This window comes from Lynx canadensis, chromosome B2, assembly GCF_007474595.2.
Source record: "Lynx canadensis isolate LIC74 chromosome B2, mLynCan4.pri.v2, whole genome shotgun sequence".
NCBI lineage: Eukaryota > Metazoa > Chordata > Mammalia > Carnivora > Felidae > Lynx > Lynx canadensis.
In genome coordinates, this window is record NC_044307.1 from 39,648,246 (window position 1) to 39,671,406 (window position 23,161).

The window sequence follows — 23,161 nt, forward strand, 5'->3', positions numbered from 1 at the left end:
GAAAGGAAGAATCCACCCTCCAGGGATGGGGCCGCCTGCCACCCACCTGTAGATTTCCAAGCTCCTTTTTCCAGGCACTGCAAGTACCAGCCCATTCTGAGGAATTAGAGCGGGGGCCAGAGGCATCCTGTCCCAGAACAGAAACCCCCGTGACTTCGATGCACCAGAAGACTTGAAACTCTTAAAATTATTTGTTCCAGGGTAGGGAGGAACACAAGATAAAGATGCCTTGGGCTGATGTGGAGAGTAAGGAAGAGACATGGGAGAAAAGGAGGAAACCCTACCCGGATTCCAGGACAGAGAGTTGCTTCTGAGCCAAGAAGTGGGGAAGGCCGAGGCACCAACCAAAAGGGTGGAACACCAAGCAAGAGGGAAGAGGTGAAGGGGCCCCACCCTGTAGGTTCACTTCTAACAGAAAGGGAAGAGACCCTCCCTGATTGACCATGCTGAACCCAGACGATATGCCTACCAGAAGCACAATCTACCAAATGCTTGCCTCTAAGCAGCCCCGACTGCTATAATCTGACCAAATAAAACCATTCATACCCACATCCAAATTTATCAATCTGAGCAAAATACAGTTAGCAACAAAGAAACGAAATTTTCGTATTTTATTATTATGCAATATTGTTTATCATAGAAAAAGCTTTAATATCTTTTCATTAAATACAAAAGCAAATTGCTAGTAGAGAGATTGCTTGCCTGCCCTTAAAAAAAAAATTTAACAATACCTGTTTGCAAACAAAAACATTGCTAGAATGGAGTCAAATCCTTTGTTCTCTTTTCAGGACCCAGCCCACTGATCTCTTTTCTGTACAGTGTCTAACACATCGTAGGCACGGAATAAATATTTGTTGACTGACTGGCATGTTCTTTAATCCCTATTGTTTATTTCCTGACCCTAAATTGGGTCTTGATTCACAGGGTAAAATCCACACCCCACCCCCATTCCTAGGGTAGCCCAGTGTCCTTTCATTGCCTTTGATACATGACATTGGCCCAGAGACAATTGATACAGAGACATTGGCCCTGAGGGGAATGACTGAGGGTTTCCGAGGGTGAAGGAAACCCTCAAAGGCAGGCCCAGTGACTCGGTAGAGGCAAAGAGATGCTAAGACAGAGACTAACACACAGATTCAGGGATGCAGAGACTGCAGAAAATGGTGACAGCAAAATGGAACCAGAGACACTGAAAACTCACACAGTTCCAGATAAAGAGGTAAAAAGGTTGGGCACGAATGTTAATCTTGTAGTTTCTTGTCAGCATTGATGTTTTATGACAGAGATAATGGCAGAAAGAAAGGAAGACAAGGCAAGGATGGGAAGAGAGAGAGACAAAGGAAGACAAAGGAGACAGGTGGACAGCCGGCATGACTGACCTTGAACCCTCCCCGCACACCCATGCTCACTCTTGGCTCCTACTGTAAGTCCAGCCACCATCACCCTCTATCCCCACCCAAAGACGGCTGAACCACTCTATGCTCGTCCCAACCCTTTCTCCAGCATCCTCCATGAAGCCTTCTCCTGCTCCAGCCCACGCCCCGCTGCCTCCCGTCTCAGCTCCTAAAGCACGCCCACATCCCCTAACCCCAGGGCACTGCTGTTTTGGAAATAGCCTCTCATCCATGAGGGCATCTTGCCTCCCACAAGAGAACTGCGGGTTTGTCAAGCTCCAAGCCCCATTTCCTCCATGCCAGGATTCCCCGTGATACCCAGTCCGATGCGGAGTATCACTAAGTGCGCAGCGAATCCTTGTGAACTGGCCAGTCCCCAAGGAGTGCCGACAGGGCAGCCTAACAGTCCACTGGGTCTATGCAACAGCTTCCTAGAGGCTGGCCATGCCAGGGCCATCTCCTGGGCTCCTGCGCCCCCTGCCGACCAGGATGGGACCCGTTCGCAGCACGAAGCTGGTCTCTAGGATCGCGCCAGGGAAGCTGACAGTGCCCCCCCTCCCACCGCCCCCTGGTCTCACGGTGGCCACAGCCACCGTCTGAGGGTTCTGATGAGGTCGGTGGGCGCGGCCAGAAGCAGCTGCCGCGCTCTCCCTCGGTGTCGGGGCCCCCAGGTGCCCAGAGTGCTGCGAGGAGGTCCCCACCCTGCCCCCTGGGGGCGCTCAGAGCTTCTCGTCCAGTTCCAAGCCCTGGTTCTCCTGGGCGCCCCCGCCGCCGTGCGTCCCGCTCAGGTAGTTCTGGATGGCCGAGGCGCAGTCCAGCCGCTCCATGACGGTCATGAGGTAGTGCAGTTCCTGCAGGCTGCCGTTCTGCTCCTCAAACAGCTCCAGGATGGCTGCGGCTGGGCTGCGCTGGCAGGACAGGAACCTGGCGGGATGGGGGATGGGCGATGCACTGGAGCCAGATTCACCCCTCCCCCCCCACCCCGCCCTCCAGCTCTGGCCCTCATCCTGCTCTTGCCTGCCTTCCAGGGCACCTGGGTGGTGGGAGGGCCCCGGACCTTGAGATCCGAGCTTGTCCTGGCTCAAAGGCTACTTCTCTCTAGGCCCCAGTCTCCTCCTTCACCGAGGGCTCGGACGAGAGAATTGCCTCCAGCTCACATGTTCTGTAATTGCCTTCTCCATTTCACCTCCCCCTCCCTCTCTCCCAGGCCACCACATCCTGCCCACCACTCGGGAAACAGCTGCTCGAAACCAGGCTTCCCCATGACCCTCCCCTGCTCAAAAACCTTTCGGGGTCTCTTTCCAGTACCAACCAAACCCATACTCCAGACCCCGGGCTCATCCATAGCTTGGCGTTGCCCTTTTCTTCTGACCTTTTCTCCCAGCCCCCATCCTTCTGTGGGCCCATCCCCTTCCCACCTTGCACACAGCACACTCACAAACAGTTGTGCTCTTCCCTCCACACAGATGGGTACTTGATAAACATTTAATAGGTAGGTGATTTTTAAATCCACTTTGCTTTCAGCTGGGTCCAGTCCTAGTCCCATCTCCTGGGTGAAGTCTTTCCTGACCACCACACTCACAGTCTGGGTTCTGGAGCTTAGCTCAGAATTGTTCTCCTACTGATTGCTGTTGACAGAGACCATGGTTGCATTGCCCCCTGCCCCCATTACTACTAACATGTATTGAATTAACATGTGCCAGGCACTCAGCTACATGCTTTATACACATTACCTTACGGTGTGCATTCTACCCCTCAGGGCACAGCATGTCAAGCACTCAGTATGTACCCAATGACTTATGCGTTAATTGATTCATTTTTAAATATTTATTGGGCACCTACTTATGGGCCAAGGCATCATTCTAGGTACTGAGAATACAGTAATAAATAGAGCTGCTCTATCATGGGGAACGGGGTGGGGAGTAGCCATTCTCGGACTTTTAAGTTGCTTCCTTATCTGTGCTGCAGTCCTCAAGGTGTCCTGACAGCCCCCAACCCCAGTTCACCCTCCTCTCCCATGCGCAGACCCCACTCTTCTTACCGGATTTTCATGCCGCAGAGCCCCAAGTGGGAGGCCAGTCGACGCCAGTCATTGCCCGTGATGCTGTTTGGCTCCAACAACATTTGCAGCTGCTCAAAGAGCTCTGGAGGCAGCCTGGGGCAGAGGGGGTCCTCAGAGAGGGGGATCAGAGAAACCCAGTCCGTTCCACACACACACCCTGAATTGTGTATGCACCCTCTGTGGGCACTGGGGCAGGAATCTCAAAAGTCCCCCAGCCAGCAGCCCAGGCCATCCCACCTCACCTGTTGCATGGGGGTGGCTGAGAGACAGGGGGTGGCGCCGCCCAGGATTCTTCCTCTGATGCCTGGAATCTGAGGATTTCCATGTACTTGGTCTCCATGCCCTGAGCCAACAGAGGGTCAGGGAACCCGTTTAGGCATCATGAGACATCCCCTGAATGAAACTAGGGAACCTGCCTCCATTCCCCATGTCCAGAGCTACTTTACCAGGAGACATCAGGACCCCCTACCCTCTGCTTCCCTGGCCCCAGAACTTTCACCTTTAAGTTTCCCTACTGAGTTCTTTGGGAGCTGAGACATGAAGACCAAACATGGTGCATCCTAACATACCAGGAGAAGTCTGGGTGAGGTCATAGGGCATGTCCCCTATTCCAAAAATAGGGACCCTAAACTCAGGCACATGTGTCTCCTTCCCCCCAGCCCTTGGTTCCTCCTTGCAGGGGACAACCTGAGAGCTATCTGCTTACTCTCCACCAAGATACCACCATGGTTCCCCAAAGATTCTCAACCCTGATTTCTTCAAACCTTCCCCCTTCGGAGAGTCAGATATTTAACTCCCATCCCACCTACTCGAGATCCTCTCCCTGGTCGCTCTTCTCACTGAAGATACACAACATCATCTCTCAGATGCATATACTCAGCCTAGAAAGAAACCACTTCTCCTGGATGCCCAAGTCCCTCTGGGCCAAGAGAAGAGGTTCATCCAGGGTTTGGTTCTTTTACCCTCCTACTGGATTCATCCATGGATAGACAAGAGAGAGTCAGGGAATAGAGGGTAGCTTGGAGGCCAGGTGGTCTTAGCCCCTGGAAGAATGCCAACCACCTGCTGAATTATGTGATTGGGGCCATACTTACTGGGCACCAGACCCCTCGCCCACTTTGCCCAGGACTCCTCCAGGCTCTGCCCTTCCCCTCTGCCCCTCAGCTCCAACTCACGTCCTGGAAGGTATGCATGGTGACAATGATCTCATTGGTAAGCGCTGAGCAGTCCTCATTCTCATTGGCTACAAAGAGGAGAGGACATGGCAGGCATGAGAGGGAAAGGCCCGGTGCAAGACAGCAGGGGAAGTGAAAGGGACTCCACAGTAAGGCTTTGGAAATCTGAAGACATTGGGCAGGACCTTCCATCTTTCTCTCCTCAAAGATCAGTTGTGGCTCCTCGCCTTTTAGAGAAGGTCTGCACAGAGGCCTGACCAAATGGGGAGCCACAGAGGGGTGAGGGGAAGGGGCGGGGAGGGGACAGGGCCCCTGAACTACCTGCTTTCCTCCGGAAGCAGAAGGAACGGAAGGGGCACTTTCCGTGCCAGATGTGGAGATGGGGAACCAGCTGGCAACTGCTCTCATCCACGTTCTCCCAACCTGGGGAGGAGGCAGAGCGGAGGGCCTCAGAAAGTGGGGTCTTCCACAAGTGTTTGGAGGAATCCTATTCTGTGCAGGGTGCTGTGGGGAGGGACGAGGAGGGAGCGAAAGCAGGAGGGGGTCTCAAGTGGATGGGAGTCCTCAGAGCCTGGCCAGGACCCTGCGAGCAGCCTTCCCTAGCACCACACACCTCCCACACGCACACAGCGCACAGGCCTCCCGCCTCCCACCGAGCAGCCACGCATCTGTCCACAAACCACACAGACATCCCAGGCCCCATGAGCAAGTGCACCAGCAGGTGCCACAGAGGAAGGAGGGCAGAGAAGACTAGGACTCCTCCTTAGATACCGGGCCCCCAGCCAGGTGGGACAATAAAAGCCTCCCCTCCCCTTCCCCCACCCCTGCATCATCCTATCCTCCCATGGAGGGGCCAGGGCTGAATGGGCCACAGAGGGTGGGAGTGGGCAAAGCCTGGGGCTCCTGGAGGCAGCCACAGAAACCAGGGGTCCCCTGGAAGCTGTTGCCTGCCCAGGAGTCTCCGAAAGAACCTTGAGGGTCCCAGATTTCTACCCAGGGGGAGGTCCAGACCCCTCCCTCTAGTGCCCCCCCAGAAGCCCCCTCCCTCACCCTCAGAGATGTACTTGAGCTTCAGGCACTGGTCCCCTCGGGCCCCCGTGAAGTCGAAGAGCTGGCAGGGCCCGCGCAGGCGCCCACCGTGGGGCTGCTCGTTGGCCATGGCCCACTGCAGGGCGCAGGGCGTGTTGTTGAGAAAGTAGATGCGCAGCTGCAGGTGGGACTGTCCCGGCACCAGCGGCGAGCAGAACACAGCCAGCTGCAGCCATTTGCGGGCTTCCCGGCCCGCAGGCGCCTCCAGCACACAGGTGTAGAGGCTGCAGAGAAAGACGGTGACAGGAGAGGCTGGGACCCCGGTGCACCTGCCGCCAGGCTCCTCCTGCGCGAGGATCCAAGGAGAGCGGCGTGGGGCGTGGACAGGGAGGAAGTGGCAGGGAGTCAGGCAGGTGGGGGGATTAAAAGTGAGTCAGGTCACTTTTAATGGGGAGCATCACCGAATGGGGAGAAGAGCCATCAAGCGTCCTCCAGCATGAGAGAGAGGAGAGGTGGGCTCCAGGGCCACTATGCTTCCCAGGGGACCCACACACAGCTGGCCCTGCTCTGCGCAGGGGTAGGAAGGAGCGGCAGAAGGGCCGGTGGTTCTAGAAAGACAGAGCTGAGGACAGACATGCGATGGGAGGCGGTCTTCGAAAACTGAAGAGGACAGGCGGCCCTGGACAGTTCAGGGACAGTCTTGAACAGGGGCACAGGGTAGAAACAGTTTTAGAGAGACAAAGGTGGGGATGGGTCCCCTCCTTCCAGACGGAGGGCTGGGGTTGTGGTTGCAGGCAGGCAGAGAAACTACAGCATGTTGCTAATCCTGGACAGGGTTTGAGTGAGACAAGCTGCCCTACCCACTAGGACAGAGGGACCAGGAAGGGACAACGGGCGATAAGGGATTTGCGGGGCATCTGGAACAGATCAAGGGGCAATTCCATACAGAGAGATGGGGGTGAGGCAGACAGAGAACACAGGCAGGAAGACTGGGCCGACAGGCCTACCTGAAGTGAGAGAGGCGGATGCGACACTCGTCCCTGGACGTGTGGGCCCCTGGCTGCCCTAGGGGCCTCCAGACCTTGGCATCGAGCAGGGTCGTGTTGCTGCTGTAAGTGCGTGCATGGCGGGGCTGCTGGGCACAGTGCTTGAACGTGAGGGTGCAGGGCTGCAGGAAGGAGGCCCCGTGGGGGCCACATGCTACCACAGGGCTCACCAGCCCCTGGGCTCGGGACAACGACGGGGCATCCAACAAGTCCCACACCAGGATCAGCGATACCCGCTCCTGGCGGCCCACAGCCACAGCACCTGGGGAGAACAAGCGTTGAGACGGGCCTGGCAGGCAGGCACCCCGCCACCCCAGAATGGGCCAGGCCACAGCGGGAGGGGAGGTGGGACAGGAGCCAAAGGGAGAGGGTGCCTCACAGGGCACTGGGCGAGGCAGTGTGGAAGGAGAGAAAGACTGTGAGCCGGCTTGCAGTGTAAGCATCAGCAAGCCACCCTCCTTCCTTCCAGGGATGCCGCCAGCCCAGTGGGGGCTTGTGGGAGTTTGCAAATTTGCAAAAGGTGCTCTTGCTCCAGACACTCTCCTTGATGGAGAATTGTCATAACACACCGTTCGTTACTACCAGGCACTCTACTTCCACCTGTCAGGAAGCTGTCATAAAAATATGTAATCTATCCATCTTTGGAGTCAATAAAGCCATACTAAAAATATAAACAATTTTCAAAATTATGGCGATGTCTACGAATGATGCTCCCTTAGGCGCGATGCCCTTGTACAACGCGCAACAAACAACTATATGCTGAGAAGGGAGAGGGTGCTGTTACCTGGCGGGATGAGCAGAGAGATGCCCATATCCCGGAGCATCAGGCAGCCACCGCGGTGATCCACCTCTCGAGCCGAAAACACCAACAGCTTGTGCATCAGCTGACGGACGACAGTCTGGCCTTGAGTGGGTGTATGCAGTTCCTGGTAGAAGGCAGCCATCTCCGGCAGCGTGGCTGGCGGGCACTGCCTTGGGGACTCATTTTCTGGTAGAGGAGTGGGATGGGACACTGGCTCCTCTTGGTTATCCAGCTTCCAAAAGGCCCCCAGCAGCCAGCGAGGACAGTGCCATCGGAGGCACTGGACCAGAAGGAGGGCACTCGCCACCGGGACCCCCACCAGCAGTAGGAACTGGGCAGGTTGGAAGGAGCACTCATGGGAGCACATCCACCTGGTCATTTGATGCTGCCAGCCCCCGTGCACCCCTGTGCCAGCCAAGGCCAAGAACCTGGAGGACAAAAGAGGTCAGTGCCAGGTAAACCTTTGTAACATCATGGAGGCCAAGACTTGGCCCCCAAGTGGCTGCGATGAGGGAGCAAATTGTCTTCATTGTAGTGACTCCTCCATCAATTCCTTTAACGGGACCTCACCTATCTGCGTCTTACTCAAGAACCTACCGTCGCTCCCCATGGCCTATTATGTCAAATTAGACTCCTCTGAGGCAGAAAGAGCTTGGGTTTGGAGTTACATGATGTAAATTCAAATGCCGCGTTGGTCACTGGCTGAGAGAATTTGCCGTATTGCTTAATGTGCCATAGTTTCTGCATATGTCAGAATATCCATCTTGATCTTTACAGAAAAATCTTTAAGGGGGAAAGCAAGTTACGGAGAAGTAGACATCCTCCGATCTCGTTAGTGTAGGTAACAGAACTATATACAAGTATAGATACATATTTATGGGTGTATACATGTCAATTACGGAGAAAGGTCTGGGGCAGTGCTATGCAGTAAAAACGATGTAAGCCACAAATGTAATTTTAAACTTTCTAGGGACATTAAAAAGGCCAAAAAGAAAAAACCAGGAGGAATTAATTTTAATAATAGATTTTATGTAACCCAATATATTCAAAACATCATCATTTTGAGAGGAAATCAATACAAAATTATTGCATTAGTTTTCATTCTGTTTTCATACTAGGTCTCTGAAATCCCTGTGTATTTTACACTTCCAGCACATCGCAGTTGGGACGTACTCTAGTTCATGTGCTCAGCAGCCACACATGCTGGTGACTCCTGTCTTGGTCAACGCAGGGCTGAGAGGATACACCCCCAAACTATTCACACCCATCACTACCGAAAGAGACAGGAAATTGAGAGGGTGGAAGGTGGAAAGTAGGACCGTCCGTTTTCTCGAACTCTTTTCTTCTGTATTTGAATTTTCCACCCCAAGCCTTTTATATTAACTTTGTCATTCTTTTTAAGAGCTATCCAAAGCAAAAAAATAATTACCTCTGAGAGCAGAGCGATTGTGAGGATAGCACGAGATCACGTGAAAAGCATTTGTAGATGACAAAGCACTGGCCCAAATAGTTTTCTTTCTTCATGCCTCCACCCTCCACCCCCCCCCCCACACCTGCTACCAGAAAGGTCTGAAGGCGGTCACAGGGATATGTGAAATATGATAGGGGTAACAAAGTCAAAAGTGGAAGCAAAAAGAGAAAGAAAAACACAAGTGGGAGCCTCCAGTGAGACTGGACTGAGGCCAGGCCAAAGCACACACTGCCTGCTCACCTGGTTACCAGCGGGGGGCCTCAGACTGGAACCTGGCCCTTCCAGCAGCCTCCCCCATAAGGATGCCACACCTTCCTTCGGGGGGTCCTCCAGGGTCTACCACCTCTCGCTCATACTTTCCCGCTTCCTCCCTTGATTTCCAGCACCCTGCACTCCTGCCAGGCTGTGCGTCTCCCACCTGTCTAGTTCCAACCTCTTGGCCCTTGCTCCCTCCCGCTCTTCTCCCCACCTGCCTCTTCCACCCACCTGGACCCCCCTCTTGCTCCACAGCACCTCCCCCCCGGCTCACCCACCCTTGATAGTCTCACCCCTCGGAATTTTCTCCCTGCTGTCATCCCACCTTATCGAGCAACCCTTGACTACATGCTGTCACGCGTGGTTTTCCCACCCCCTCCGGGCTGGTGCTCAGAACACGTGGAGCACACACTGCGGGAAGTTCAGTCGTGACAAAGATGACGTCTTACGCGGAGCTTCTGAGGGAATGTGACTCATTCACTCTGCCGCTGAGTTCTGTGAGATATATGGCCTCTTTCAAAGTCCTCGGGATCCCCGGGGTTGATTCACTAGGGTCTGCGCTAGAAAGGCTTCTGGCATCCATTCATCTCCAGCCCCTTCACTCACACCCGGACCCGGCGCTCAGGCCTTGCCCCAAGACACCACCAGCTCCTCCCTTGCCCTCCTTCTTCCTTCCTTCCTCAGGGCCCACGAAACCCAAGCCCCTTTCCTTAGGTTCTCCCAGACAGGGGAAGAAATTCATCTGTATCCTCAGGCTTAGGACTGGGGTGGGATCTATTCCCCGCCACCCCACACCCGTGTCCTCATTGAAAACGTAGCCAGGGAGGAAGGTGTGACGTTGTTCCTTTTGCCTTAAAACTCAACCCTGCAGAAAAAGTGCCCCAGCCAAGCCTCTTGCAGGGCACACAAGTCAAGTGGACGAGCTGGCAGGACCCCCCCATCTGGTGGGAAAGGGGGGTTGGAGCAGTCAGCCTCCCTTTATGGTGCATCCGTTCCTTTTGGTTCTTTGACATTAAAGATAATTGGAATTATAACTGCGCTAGTAACAGCTAACTTTTATGGAGCTTTGCTCTACGCCACCGTGTTAGAGCGCTCTGTGGGGCCTAACTCATTTGATCCTCACAGTGGTCTGTGAGCTAGGTGTTATTTTTATCTCCATGTCATAGATAAGGAAGCCAAGTTTTCTCCCCACGGTGAGGATGTATGAGGGGTTATTAAGCTACAAGCGAAGGCAGAGGGAAGGATGAACAGGGATGACAGCGGTGTTCCAGAAACACTACCTCTCTCTCCAGGCCCCTTCTTTTTCCCCAGGGTCTCTCTTCCTTTGCACTTCGAGATGACAGGAAGTTGCAAGAGCAAGAAACACAAATAAAGTAAAAATAAATAAAAACACCGAACGGTATAACCTCGGCTCCATAGGGAGTGATATCCCTACCGCCCCCTGCCCACAAAGGCACCCGTGGCAGGTGATGGGCTAGCTAGCATGAAAGAAAAGAGGGACTCTGCTTTGTTTCTGTAGCAACAACCTTCCTGGAGCCTCCAAGGACCAGAGTCCAAACCCCCTCCACCCCATTGAGTGACGCAGCAGAATCTCCTTGTCCAGCCTGCCAACCTGGAAGAGTTGGCATATTCCTCCCTAAAGCCTAGAGGGGCCTCTCATGGGAAGCCCACTCATTAACTCTCCCCCAGCTCAGCCACCTTTCCCCCAGGCTCATAGCTCTCCAAGCTGCTAGGCCCTCACTCCATCGGCCCCCTAACCCCAAGAGGAGGTAGGCCTGAATCTGCAGCAGGGTAACCAGCTAGATGTAGCCTGGACCTTCCCGACCCCCTGACTCCTTAGTACCCGTGTCTCCAGTTTGTCTTGCTCCTGCCCCCAGCTCATCCCAGGTAGCAGGTCCCCAAGATAAGGGTCCTTTAGAATGCTGCCCTCACCTGTCTCTAAGGAGTTGCCTCCTCCAGCACGAAGATCTGGGCTCCTGCTGCAAAGCTTTTCTCACGTCCTTCGAGGAAATTCTCAACCCTTCTCCCACATCACTGGCTTTTACCATGCCCACTCAAGCCCTGATAGATCTCGTTATTGAAGCATGTAAAAAGTACCAGGATGGATGAGTCCAAACCTGTCACGGGCAACATTCTTTCAGCGTAGTATACATTTCCATAGTGCATACAACTACCTCTCGGGTCCTCACGCCCACTGGACATTTGCCCTCTCCCCTCTCCTCCTCCAGTGGAGGCTCTCCACACTGGCAGGGCTGGCTCAGCTGGCCTGGCTCCTCCCCTGTACCCCAGATGGCTCCATTGCAATGCCTACCCCATGTCTATCTGCCCCAGGGGGTGCTCACCTTACTGTGTGGGTGCTCCCAGAGGCCCCCCTGCTCATCCAGGAATAGCAGTTCCTTGTCTGGAAACAGAGCAGTCAGTCAGACTCTGTCACCGGGCCAGCAGACAAGTGGAGGTGGGCGGGGAATCTGGGCAGGAGTGGCCCGGAGCTTCCCGGCAAAGTCCTCCCTCCCAGTGACCTAAAGAGGGGTGGGGGAATCTGTCCCTGTCTATTGGCAAAGTCCAGCCAAGGCAGGGGAGTGGAGTCGCTGAGGATCCCAGAAGTCAGAGGTCTTAATAGTCTGGGTCTGGGAGGGAGGAGACAGAGAAAGAGAAAACCTGGGGACAGGTGAACCCCTCCCTACAATGCCCTCTGCTGGTGAGTGGCTGCCCCAGCCAGAGGCTATTGAACTGACAGCCGGCAGAAGGTAAGAGGAGGGACCCCTAACAGGAGCTTCTCAAACTATAGTGTGCACACAAACCACATGAGGCATTGGGTTAAAACGTGGGTCCCGATCCCATAGGTCTGAGCCAGAGCCCGAGATTCTGCATCTCTAAAAAGCTCCCGGGTGATGCCAATGCCGCTGGTCCAGGAGCTTAGACCTTGTCTAGTTCCACCCTTTCCTGCACAGAGATGACAGAGGAGGCACCGAGAGGGTTAACGACTCACAAGGTGCTGGCAGCACTGGGTGTTCCCCTATCTGCTCCCTGCCCACACTCAGAGTTGGCAGGGACACTGCACTTGGGGGAGAGCTGTCTTTGGGCTATTTGCCAACCTGAGTCCTTTCATAGAAATTCTGCCTGGGAAAGATAGTGCCACTGGAATGAAGGATCCCTGTGAAGATGGATAGATTTTTGTTGTTGTTGTTGTTGTTGTTGTTGTTTTCAGCTGTTTGCTCTTGTACTCTTAGCTCCTGGTACAGCCTGGTCCATAGCAGGTATTTAAGAAAGACTTGTTGCGGGGCTCCTGGGTGGCTCAGTTAAGCCTCTGGCTCTTGACTTCAGCTCAGCTCATGATCTCATGGTTCATGAGTTCAAGCCCTGTATCGGGCTCTGCGCTGGTAAGTGCGGCCCCTGCTTGGGATTCTCTCTCTGCCCCTCCCCTGCTCGTGTGCTCTGTCTCTCTCTCAATCTCTCTCAAAACAAATAAATGAACTTAAGAAAGAAAGAAAGAAAGAAAGAAAGAAAGAAAGAAAGAAAGAAAGAAAGAAAAGAAAAGAAAAGAAAAGGCAGACTTGTGGAATGAGTGTGTAGACCAGCTCAAAGAGAATGTGTTTTGGGGCCAGTCTACTGACACTGAACACAGGTGACTCACTTGTCCACTGTATAATCTTAGGCAAGTTACCCAACCCCTCTGAGCCTCCTTTCCCTTGTTTGTCAAATGCAGGCAATAATATCTACCTCGTGAGGAATAAACATGGTCATTATTGAGCTAATAACTGTAAAATGCTCGCCCCAAAATGGGTGCTCCATGAGCGGCAACTCTTGTCACCGAGGGCTGGCCTCCTGCAGTTGGGGACCATGGTGAGCTCCCCAGCACACCCCCGCCCCAATTATCTCATAGAAAATAAGTAACTGCCACTGATTTCATCTCAGTTAATGATTCTCCAGCCTCCTGTCCCCTACTGCAACCCCCTCCCTTCCACCACCTTCCCCAAGGTAGAAGAGAGAGGATGGTGTTAACTCCTCCCAGGGGTGCCCAGGTCCCCAGAGTGGAGAGATGGGGCAAAGGAGCAATGGCGAGCAGCCAATCTGGGAAGGGGACCTCATGAGTAAAGGACTAGCAAAGGAGAGGTGCTTGGAATTTTATAGGGTAGGTGTTAGTCTTTGCTGGACAAAGCTCTGTCTGAGTCACACAGGAGGCTGCTTTCTCCTCTGAGTCATGAAGTTGTAGGGATTTGTGAAAATTCGTCAAGCTCAAGTTCTGAGAGGGGAAGGCCCATGCCAACTAGGCTATAACCTGTGTCCATATATCATGAACTCCTTTCCAAAGCTGATGCTTGCCTCCCTTGGGGATAATCCCAGTTACAGGAAAGTCCTGGGGAAATCTGAGGGTCTGCACCACCCGTGGACACAAAGCCAGCTCATGGAATGTGCACACCACAGGTTTCAGAAGTCTTATAGCCTGAGGCTGAGCCCGCCCAGAAGTCCGGGTGTCACAGAGCCAAAGCCTCAACCCTTCCATCAAGGGGACCACTCCAGAGGCCAAGTCTAGTAGACCGAGGTGGGGGCTCTGCTAAATGAAACCCTTCAGGACCATGCAGGCAGCCAGCCTTCCATACACCCCAGCCAATGCCACCACCCTGTCATTGGAGAAAGGCAGACCAGATGGGAGCCTCACTCCGCCCTTCTCCCGTCCCCCACCCTCCTCTGCCTTGCACACAACATATAGCATCGAGCACTTGGCCTGAGAAGTGTGCTGCCTGAGGTAAGGGGAACACAGGCCTGGGAATGAGGAGGCATCGGGAGGGTGGAGAACAGGATTTCTCCTGATGGGGGAGGGTACGGGAGGCACCTCCAGCACTGAACAGAAAAACAGAAAGAGGGAGACAGCGAGAGACAGGAAGGCAGAAGATGAACAAATGGACAGTGAGGACCAGAGGAATATAAATAGAGATGCACAGGTAGGCGGGCTAGTCAGCCCTGTGTCTGGAACCTCCAGGACATGGACAGGGGCCCTTGACAGGAAAAGATGGAGCAGGCAGTCACTCCAGGACCCTGAGAATGATATGGATGGGGGTCTTGGCTGGAGGAGGGTCTGTGCACAACTCCACATTCAAATGAGTATGGCAGCTTTTCAAAGACCAGGCTGTTGCTTCCTTGAGATGTCAGGCCACAGGAAAGCTGGGCGCTTATGTTTGTGGCTCCCGTCCCTCTGGAAGGGGAGAGGTGGAGGAGGGACCTTCCCAGCCCCTGAAGGGCAGGCGAGACGGAAACCTTCAGAGAAAGGAGCCCGGTGTCACTCGGCTGAGTGTGAATTCGGGCAGCAGCTCAGGCTGGGTGGGCCTCCCCAAGTCTGCCAGTCTGGTATATCGAGATAAGCCTGGGGGCGGATGGGCTGGCCGGTTCTTGACTAGTAAAGACCCCCAGGGATCCCTGGCTCCTGCCTTTCTGAACATAGTTGGTTATATCAGCTTGACTGAGTTCAGTATTAAGGCACCATTCCTGTGAAGGGCCTGCTATGTACCTGACCGAGTGCCACCCACTATGGGAGGCAGAAGGGACGGTCATACGTGGACCTGAACTCTAGGAGTCAGATACGCGCTGGGGGAAGGGAGCCTTTCACTCAGAAGCGGTTATCAATACGGGACGGTATCCTCTGTGTGCCAGATGAGTGGTGTGGAAAAAACAAGTCCACTGAAGCCAGAGAAAGGGCCCGGTGTGGGCTCACAGGAGCCGACGGGAGCTGGCCCAAGGTGGGGAGAATGGCCTCTGTGACTAGACGTCCTGTGAGGGGGCTCTGGCCAGGAAATAGCATCGGGTAGGAGGTGGAGACAGGCAAGCAGACACAGGGAAAGGACTGAGGGGGAGGCCCATCACCAGTGTGTCGTCTGCCGTCCTAGATTTGGTCTCCGTGAGGAGAATGCAGCCTCAAGGAACCATCTTTGTGGCTCTTCCCCACCTGGGGCCCATCCTGGTCTGGTTGCTCACCCGTCGAACGTCTGGTTGGTACGACAGCCCAAAGAAGCCACCCTGGTGCCCACCCCACAAGGTCTTGATGGCAGGGTGGATAACCATCTACTTCGTCATAGGGTGAGCACCCATTTCGCATACCATGGGCCCTGTACCCGAGCTACTGCCGTATCCTGGTCTCCAAAGGGATAGCATGCACCATCTTAACGCTTACGTGGGGTGGGGGGAGGGGGTGTTCTCTGCACCTGCCTAGGATTCCAGCCAGCCTTCTTCTTCCCCCTCTCCAAGTTTCCCCAATGCCTCCCCCACCTCACCATGCCCGGCTCCCCCCACCACCTCCTCGCTGGCCCTCAAGTGACGCATAGACACTCTTGTACCCATAGCAGCCCACAGGGTTTCCTTTGGGAAACCAAGAGACCTTATGCCCGAGGGCTCCCTTCCTTTGCCATGGAACACCCTCCCTCTGAGTGTCCTGCCACCATCTCTCTGCAGCTATGCCTCCTACCTGGTGTGGAAGGACCTGGGAGGGGGCTTTGGGAGGCCCCTGGTCCTGCCTCTCGGCCTCTATGCTGTGCAGCTTGCCATCAGCTGGACTGTCCTGATTCTCTTTTTCGTAGCCCGCACCCATGGTCTGGTAAGGCACGCCGTGTTCGTCAGTGGAAGTAGCGTAGGAGCAGGTGAGACGACTGGGGCCCCCAGAGCAGATAGCCCAAGAGACAAATGCAGGACAGGCAGGTAATGGGTGGGCACACTTCTCTGAGCTCTGGCCGAGTGCCCAGACCGCAGGAACTTGGCTCACTGGGTCTGGGGTGCAGAAAGGTTGAGGGCTCAGTTCTCAGGGCAGCCTGCCTGACTGCCCTGACCCCACTGCTCACTCCCACCCCCCCTCCAGGCCCTGCTGCACCTGCTGCTGCTCTACGGGCTGGTGGTGAGCACAGCGTTGATCTGGCATCCCGTCAACAAGCTGGCTGCCGTGCTCCTGCTGCCTTACCTGGCCTGGCTCACCGTGACCGCTTCCATCGCCTACCGCCTGTGGAGGGACAGCCTCTGTCCAAGCCAGCAGCCTCAGCCCAGTGGGGAGAAGAGCGACTGAGGCACCAGGGACAGGAGAGGAGGGAGGATGGCCAGGGTAGGGGTAGAAGAGAATGGCAAGGAGGGCTGTGGAGCTATTCTGGAGAGAGGGAAGGTGGGGGGCCAGGGAGCGATGAATCCCTAGAGACGACTCAGCCCAGCGTGGTCACCGTCCCGGGTCCCCTGGTGCCAATTTTCATTCGATTTCAGAAATGGGAAGAAAGGGAAGAAACTTATTTTACACTTAATATGAATTAATTAATCCTGCACTAATAAATTAATTTAGTGATATCAATTAATAAGATCCTTTACTAACTTTGAGGGTATGATGTGAAGTGCATATCTGGGTACACGATGTCTAGGGTCGTAGGGCAGGGGTCGCATCGTCCGCACCTCTGCGGGAATGAACGCAGGAGTGTGTGCACGGGGAGGGAAAAGTGGGTACCCAGTCACGGTTCCACTCACACACCCTCCTGCATCAAGCTGAGTCTTTTAGGACTTAGATTTTCAGCTGCTGGGAACACAAAATCTTTATGATAAGTTCTATAAAAGCAAAACAGAAAAGTAAATAAAGTCGAAAAAAGGATACCCATTATAAGTGCCAGGTTTATATAATACATCTTATTATAGAATAGTTTAATTTTATTTAATTTTATTTTATTTTTTTAATCTTTCTTTATTTTTGAGAGAGAGAGAGAGTGCAAGCAGGGTAGGGACAGAAAGAGAAACAAAGAATCTAAAGCAGGCTCCAGGCTCTGAGCTGTCAGCACAGAGCCCGACGCAGGGCTCGAACTCACGAACCGTCAGATCATGACCTGAGTCGAAGTCAGTGGCTTAACCGACTGAGCCACCCAGGCGCCCCTATTTCATTGTATTTTAGTTAATATATATTAATAATAATATTATAGTATGTATAACATATACCACATTACATTATGGTTATTATAATATTATACAATATATTATATTATACATTATATATGTCATATTAAGACCTTATGTGATCATCTCTGTTCAGGTGGATTATAGATCATTTTTCACTTTTGTTTGCATATACTTTTTTACTATTAATTTTCAAAACCAATTAATGACTATTGTAATAAGAAAAAAACATTAAGAAAAAGAGATGAATGCCTCAGAGTTAATGAGTGATTTCAGCGGGGACTTCTTGTCCAGACTTCTCTTGTCCCACATCTTCTCATTGGCTTCTTTATTTTCATCTATTCCTTTTTTATTTTTCGTCTCTTCCCTCCTATTGTTTTCTTCTCCTCTTGTTTCTTTTTTTTTAATTGATGAAGACCTTTGAACTTTATTTTTTTAATGTTTATTTATTTATTTTGGGAGAGAGAGAGCGATAGAGAGTGAGCAGGGGAGGGGCAGGGAGAGGGAGACAGAGAATCCCAAAGCAGGCTCTGCACTGTCAGCACAGAGCCCAATGCAGGGCTCGAACTCACAAACCGTGAGATCATGACCTGTGCTGAAATCAAGAGTCAGGCTCTTAACCAACTGAACCACCCAGGTGCCCTTTCTCCTCTTATTTCAAGGCCCTGGTGGCAGCAAGGAGTGAGTGTCCCTGGGGTTGTCTCTCCAAATTCCAAACAAGGTCAGCTGGAAGGCCCAGACACCTTGCATAGGAACTTCTGAAAGTATTGACCAGACTCTCTAGCGATGGACCTGGGCATCAGTGTTTTTCAAACTCTCCAGGGTCGCCTGCCGCTCTCCTGCTGAGTGCATAGCAGAGCCATTTGGGAGTTTATGAAAAACGCATATTCCTTAGACCCCACCCATGACCTAAGAATCAGGTGGGCTGATTTGGGGTGGGCTCCAGGCATCTTTAGATCTAACAAGAGCCCAGCACTTGTGTCTGCTCCCTCTAAAATGTGAGAGCTCCACATATAGGTGGTCTCTTAGGGCTGTGTTTCTGGGAGCTGAGTTCTGGGTGGAGAACCAGCTGTGACCTGTCAGGCGAGGGCGAAGGACCACATCGGGGAGAAGCCAGAAGGACTTCACATTCGAGGAGACTGGCTCTTTCTGGAGCTCACCAGAGGAGAACAAGCAAGAAGGAAGCCGCATCCTTCCTCCTCCCCCCAGAAAGGGCACGCTGTGCCCCACCAGAAGTGTCAGGCACCTGTGCTCCTGGAAGGCACACACAGTGTCCCACCCTCCTTTGTGTCCCCAGCCCCCATGCAGCACAGGGCACGGAGCAGGTCTTCATATGTGTTATTGATTGGATAAATATACACTCTGTCTGTCCCCTTAAAAGAAAATGCTGACCAGAACGTCACCCACACCTGCGAGGCGACTCTGGACCCATTGAAAAAGCCTGTGTTTGGGGAAGGGAACGGTATTCATAGTTTCTGAAGCTTCTCAGGTGGCTCTAACATTCTGCCTGACTGAAACGGAAGCCAGAGTGTGGTTCTCAAAGTGTGGCCCAGTGACCTCCGGGGGCGGTTGTCGAAGGCCTGCTCCAGACCCACCGGAATCAGATCATCTTGGGGAACGAAGGCAGAGGGTGACGTGGTTTGCAGTTCTGGCCGCGGAGACAGGCCAGCCTGGGTGTGGATACTGACCGTCATTTATGAACCGGTAACCTGCGCAACTTACCTCACTGTCTGTGCTTCGTTTTTCTCAGCTGTGCAAAGGGGCCCTCATAGAACCCTCGGGAAGAAGAGAGGCGGTAATGAGTACAAAGTCGTCTGACACAGAGGAAGTGCTTCAGAAATGTTAGCTTTTTAGGTGGGGACCCCAGGGGTCGCATGTTTACCAAGCACACATGGTTCTGATTCCCACTCCAAAACCCTGGCAATATTTCCCAAACTTCCCCAGAGCCAGGAGAGCGAGTGACCTCCTCCTCGGGCCTGTGGGCTAGCCTGACCAGTGTCACACGCACAAAATGACTGCCTTTTTAGGTCACACATTCAGGTGGATTTTATCTTCACCTCCGTCAAATTTCCTAAAGCTGCTTTTAGCAGAACGTATAACCTCATTTATACGTGGAACTGTTGGAGACATAGAAACATAACCTATAAATACCTATAAACACCGCCTGGGTTCTCATCCCCGCTCTGTTATCGCCGTGTGACCTTAGACGAGTGAACGCCCCAGAATTATTTCTCATTGTCATCATCTCATATAGACAGTACAAATATCAGCTACGAATTTTATTTGTGTTGCCAGCTACTTCTAGAAGTTTAACTGATCCTCCAAGAAGAGGAGAGTCCATCCAAGCCGACTGCATGACCTCCCCCTCCCCAGTGCAAGTCAACCCACAAACCCAGGCGTCCAGATACCTCCAGTTTGGGACACTCCGCTCTAGAAGAAAGCTGGATTTGGGTGGCGTCCCAAGCCCTGGAGTAACAAGACTGCCCGATAGGATGAGCCAGTCTCAGAGGCTTCCTGGCTTTGAGCAGAAACAGTCAGAAAGGGCAGGACTCCAACATCAAACTCTCATCCTCTGTCCTCGAAGTCACCCTTAAAATTCCCTTCTGCACTGCTCCTTGGCTCCTGGGTGGGTGCCTTTAATCCCTCACTCTCCTACTCTGTCTGGACCCCTCGACCTCACCCTACCCCACCTCCCGGTTCTGAGCACACACTGCCCTTGGCCCCTCCTAGACCACCAGAGTTACCTAGAGTTGTGCCTGAACAGGGTCAGAGTTTCCTCATGTCTCTGCTAGACGTGTCCTGGGATCCCACCATCCCAAACATGTGTGTGTGCATCTCTGTCCCTGAGTGGTGTTTTTCCATTTGCCTCTGAGTGGGCACATGGTATGTGAGTATGAGTGGCGGGGTGGGGGGCAAGGGGGAGGGGGAGATGAGCTCCTCCAGGGCTGTGCAGATCCCACCCTTCCCCCTAGTATCTGGAGAGGTGGGGAGCTGCACCAGGTAAAAGAGCAACCCCAGGAGGAGGTACGACTCTTTCTACTCTATCTCCACCCCTCCTTCGCTCCCCAGAATGCCACCTTCTTCCTCCCTTTGCCAAGTCTGCAGAATGGAGACACCCAGAGGCGAGGTGAGGCAGGGAGACCAATAGATGTATGTCTGTCCAGTGGACAAAAGTTTGGTCAGCCTGGTTTGGAAGGGGCGGAGTGCAGGAAGTGTTTGCTCTGTGCGTCTCTGGCCCCTCTTACCTATGGGCAGGCAGAGGCGATGCCCTGGTGGCAGCGTAAGGCCCCCTGAGTGTTGTCAGGCCTGGGCCAGGGCTCCGAAGTCTTCCTTTGTGGTGGCCACATCCATCCTATCCCCTGCACCCCAAGCCGAGCTTCAGAGGCCTCTTTCTTGTAGTTCTGGAAAACAGGCACAAGACCCTGATTGTTTTAAGTACTTATTGTTGATCAATAAGTACAGGGCTGGGAGAAGCCCTCTTTGTCACACCAGGCGCCTCATTCATCCCTCCACTGTCTTTCTTTCCAAGATCCCCCAGCGCACCCAGAAATTATCTGCCCACAGGACAACCAAAAACTCCCCTGTCCCCTTAAGCTGCACCTGCTTCACCCGTTGAGCATTGGAAGCGCTGAAATTCTCCTCTCAAACACTGATTAAGTTTATTGCTTCCCCCTTGTAGGTTCTTTGGCCCTGCAAACACCCCTTCAAAGAGGAACACTATTAGTCACCTTAATATGCGTGGTTGTTATCAGATCACTTTCCTCAAAGGCTCAAAGCGGCCACAGGAGCCGGGCGGTGCCGGGAGTGGCTGCTGGAACGGAGGACCACGGTGACCAGAACTAAAGTCCCCAGGAGCAGCGTGTTCTGCAAGGCGAGCCAAGCGTTGTGTCCTGCAACAGGAGGATACTGAAACCCCTGCCCTGCCCGGTGATTCTAGTGTCTTCTCTGATCTCAGCCTTAGACCTCTGGGAGACCCTTGGGCCCCCTCCCCCCACCTGGCCGGAGCTCCAGACACCCCGTGTTTATGTCAACAGAGCGGTTGCTGGAGGGTGCAGGCTTCTGCCCGCCAGGGGGGTGTCTGGTGCCGGCAGCCCGTTGTTTGTGTACCTCGTCTCGGTAGTGACCGAGAGACGGGCACGCCCAGGCTGGGTCTCTGGGGCAACGCGCTGTTGGGGTCCCAGCTGTCCCTGCACATAAAGCACCCACTCCATCAACGCGCTCCCAAGGTGTCTTCTTTCACAAAGTGAGAATTTAAACCTTCCCCTGGTGAGGCTTCTATTTTCCACTAGCCCCCTCCTGGCCTCTACTCCCTTCCCAGCGAGGGCAGCGAGACAGCAGACTGAGACCCAAGGAAGAGCTGTGCCTGGTCCTGTCTCCTACTCCTCAGCCACCTCCAGAGCCCCTGAATTTTTTCTGAAATGACCCTGGGAAAAGGGACAGGGAGAGGCAGCCTGCGGCTCACCTTGGGCCAAATCCGGCTCCTTCCAGTCACTGCCACCTGGAGTGAAGGGGGCTGAGGCCTGCAGGGACAGATCGCAAGAATTCCTTTTTTGGTTTCCATCCCCATTCACCAGCTGCTTTGTCTCTGCACCTATACCCCCTACACACACACACACACACACGCACACACACGCACACACACGCAGACACACCCCCCACATAGACACACACGTGCACGTGTACCCCTCCTATACCAACTGCTTCCAGAGCCCAATCTCCCTGAAGAACACTTTCTTCCCCCCTAGTCCCCTTCTTGCCCCGCCTTCCTCAGAGCCTGACCTCAGGGGTCCTGGTATCAGTAGGGACTGAATGTTGAAGGAGCAACAATGTGACTCTGGCAGCACAGCACGTAGCTCGGCTATCACTAGCTGCGTGACCTTGGCCAAGTCACTTAAGCTCTCTGGTCTCAATTTCCTCACCCGTAAAATGAAGATAACAGTAGCACCTACCCTAACATCCTGGTGAGGAATAAATGGGGTAATGACATGACCTACTTAGACCAGTGTCAGGTCCCCAGGAAAGGGCCATGCTAGGGTGAGCTCTCACTGTTACTGAATCCCAGGCAGCAAAACACACTGGGAAAAGCCTAGAACTTGGAGGCTGGGTTCAAATTCCAGCACCCCACACACAGACCTCTATGGTGATCTTGAACTAAATAACCTATTTCCCAGTCTCCTCCCCTGCAGGAGGGGCAAATGGATAGAAACCTACTGAATTGAAGAGTGTTAACAGGGGGGTTGGGGACTGCCTGCCTTAAAGAATATCCTGGCAGCTGCAGGACGTGGAGCCAAGCTCCTGGCACCTGATCTCCAGATTAGTGGCTGTCTTCTGGGGCCTGCAGGGGAAACTGGTCCGACTTGGAAAGGAGAGCCAGGGACCAGCCAGGAACCAGGCCCCCAGGAGGTGCCATATATAGCCAGACTAGCTCAGAGGGCTTCTAAGGATGGCGGGTAGGGGCAGGGGCCAGAATGGAGCAGTGGAAAAGGAAGCTGTCAGTTATCAGTCCAGGGGAAGGCCCAGGGTGCTCTCCCAAGTGTCAAAGGAAAAACTGTATGTGGGTGTGGTGGGAGCAAGGGGTCCCCTCTTCAGAAAGGGACCAGCCTGGGTCCACTTCTGCATCAGCTCTACCATCACTCAGGGAATTTGCACCACACTGTTATTTTCACCCCGCAGGTCTTTGGGAGCCAGCCCTGTCTCTTCTCATTTGCATCTGTTTGACCATCCTGGAATAGAGAACAGTAACTTAGCTGGCATCACTGAGGCCCAGAGATGCTTAGTGGCTTGGCCAAGATCACACAGTGAATCAAAGCTGAGATGGGGGCATGGATATGAACTTTGTCCCCTCTCCCAATCCTGATACACGACAGCCAAAGTAGGAGACTCTGTCCTCAAGGGGGAAGTCTTCCCCACAGGGGGAATAAGGCGCTGGAAAAAAAAATCCCTCCTCCTCGCTTCCCTCCCCCCAGACCTTTGACCTCTCCTTGGTTACTCCAAGCCCCTCGCTGTAGCCGTGACCTGGAAG

The 23,161-nt window shown here is 53.6% G+C and overlaps 1 protein-coding gene across 6 annotated transcripts; it reads right to left on the minus strand.

Moving 5' to 3' along the window:
* Window positions 1-597: 597 nt before the first annotated feature.
* On the minus strand, window positions 598-23,082 carry UNC5CL (unc-5 family C-terminal like). 6 transcript variants are annotated; one of them, XM_032593160.1, is made up of 12 exons: window positions 21,602-23,082; window positions 20,868-21,029; window positions 20,385-20,540; window positions 18,862-18,915; window positions 7,491-7,936; window positions 6,668-6,968; window positions 5,682-5,944; window positions 4,953-5,054; window positions 4,632-4,699; window positions 3,699-3,799; window positions 3,436-3,549; window positions 598-2,318 (listed from the first exon to the last, which is right to left on the minus strand). In XM_032593160.1, exons 5-12 carry the CDS (start codon window positions 7,885-7,887, stop codon window positions 2,114-2,116), a joined length of 1,551 nt encoding a protein of 516 aa, XP_032449051.1. In that variant the 5' UTR covers window positions 7,888-7,936; window positions 18,862-18,915; window positions 20,385-20,540; window positions 20,868-21,029; window positions 21,602-23,082; the 3' UTR covers window positions 598-2,113. The 6 variants fall into 6 exon arrangements, with proteins under 6 accessions (XP_032449051.1, XP_030171307.1, XP_032449050.1 ...); XM_030315447.2 differs by lacking the exon at window positions 21,602-23,082 and having other exon boundaries at window positions 20,868-21,172; XM_032593159.1 differs by lacking the exons at window positions 18,862-18,915; window positions 20,385-20,540; window positions 20,868-21,029; window positions 21,602-23,082 and adding exons at window positions 11,577-11,635; window positions 15,692-16,084.
* Between the last annotated feature and the right edge of the window lie 79 nt (window positions 23,083-23,161).

Excerpts from the sequence above, each read along its gene's own strand:
- UNC5CL (XM_032593159.1), bottom strand. The coding sequence starts at position 15,814 with ATGGGTGCGGGCTACGAAAAAGAGAATCAGGACAGTCCAGCTGATGGC. Across the intron at positions 6,969-7,490 it reads CTCTCTGCTCATCCCGCCAG|GTGCTGTGGCTGTGGGCCGC; the intron begins GTAACAGCACCC and ends TGTTCTCCCCAG. Across the intron at positions 3,800-4,631 it reads CCATGCATACCTTCCAGGAC|GGCATGGAGACCAAGTACAT; the intron begins GTGAGTTGGAGC and ends CTGTTGGCTCAG.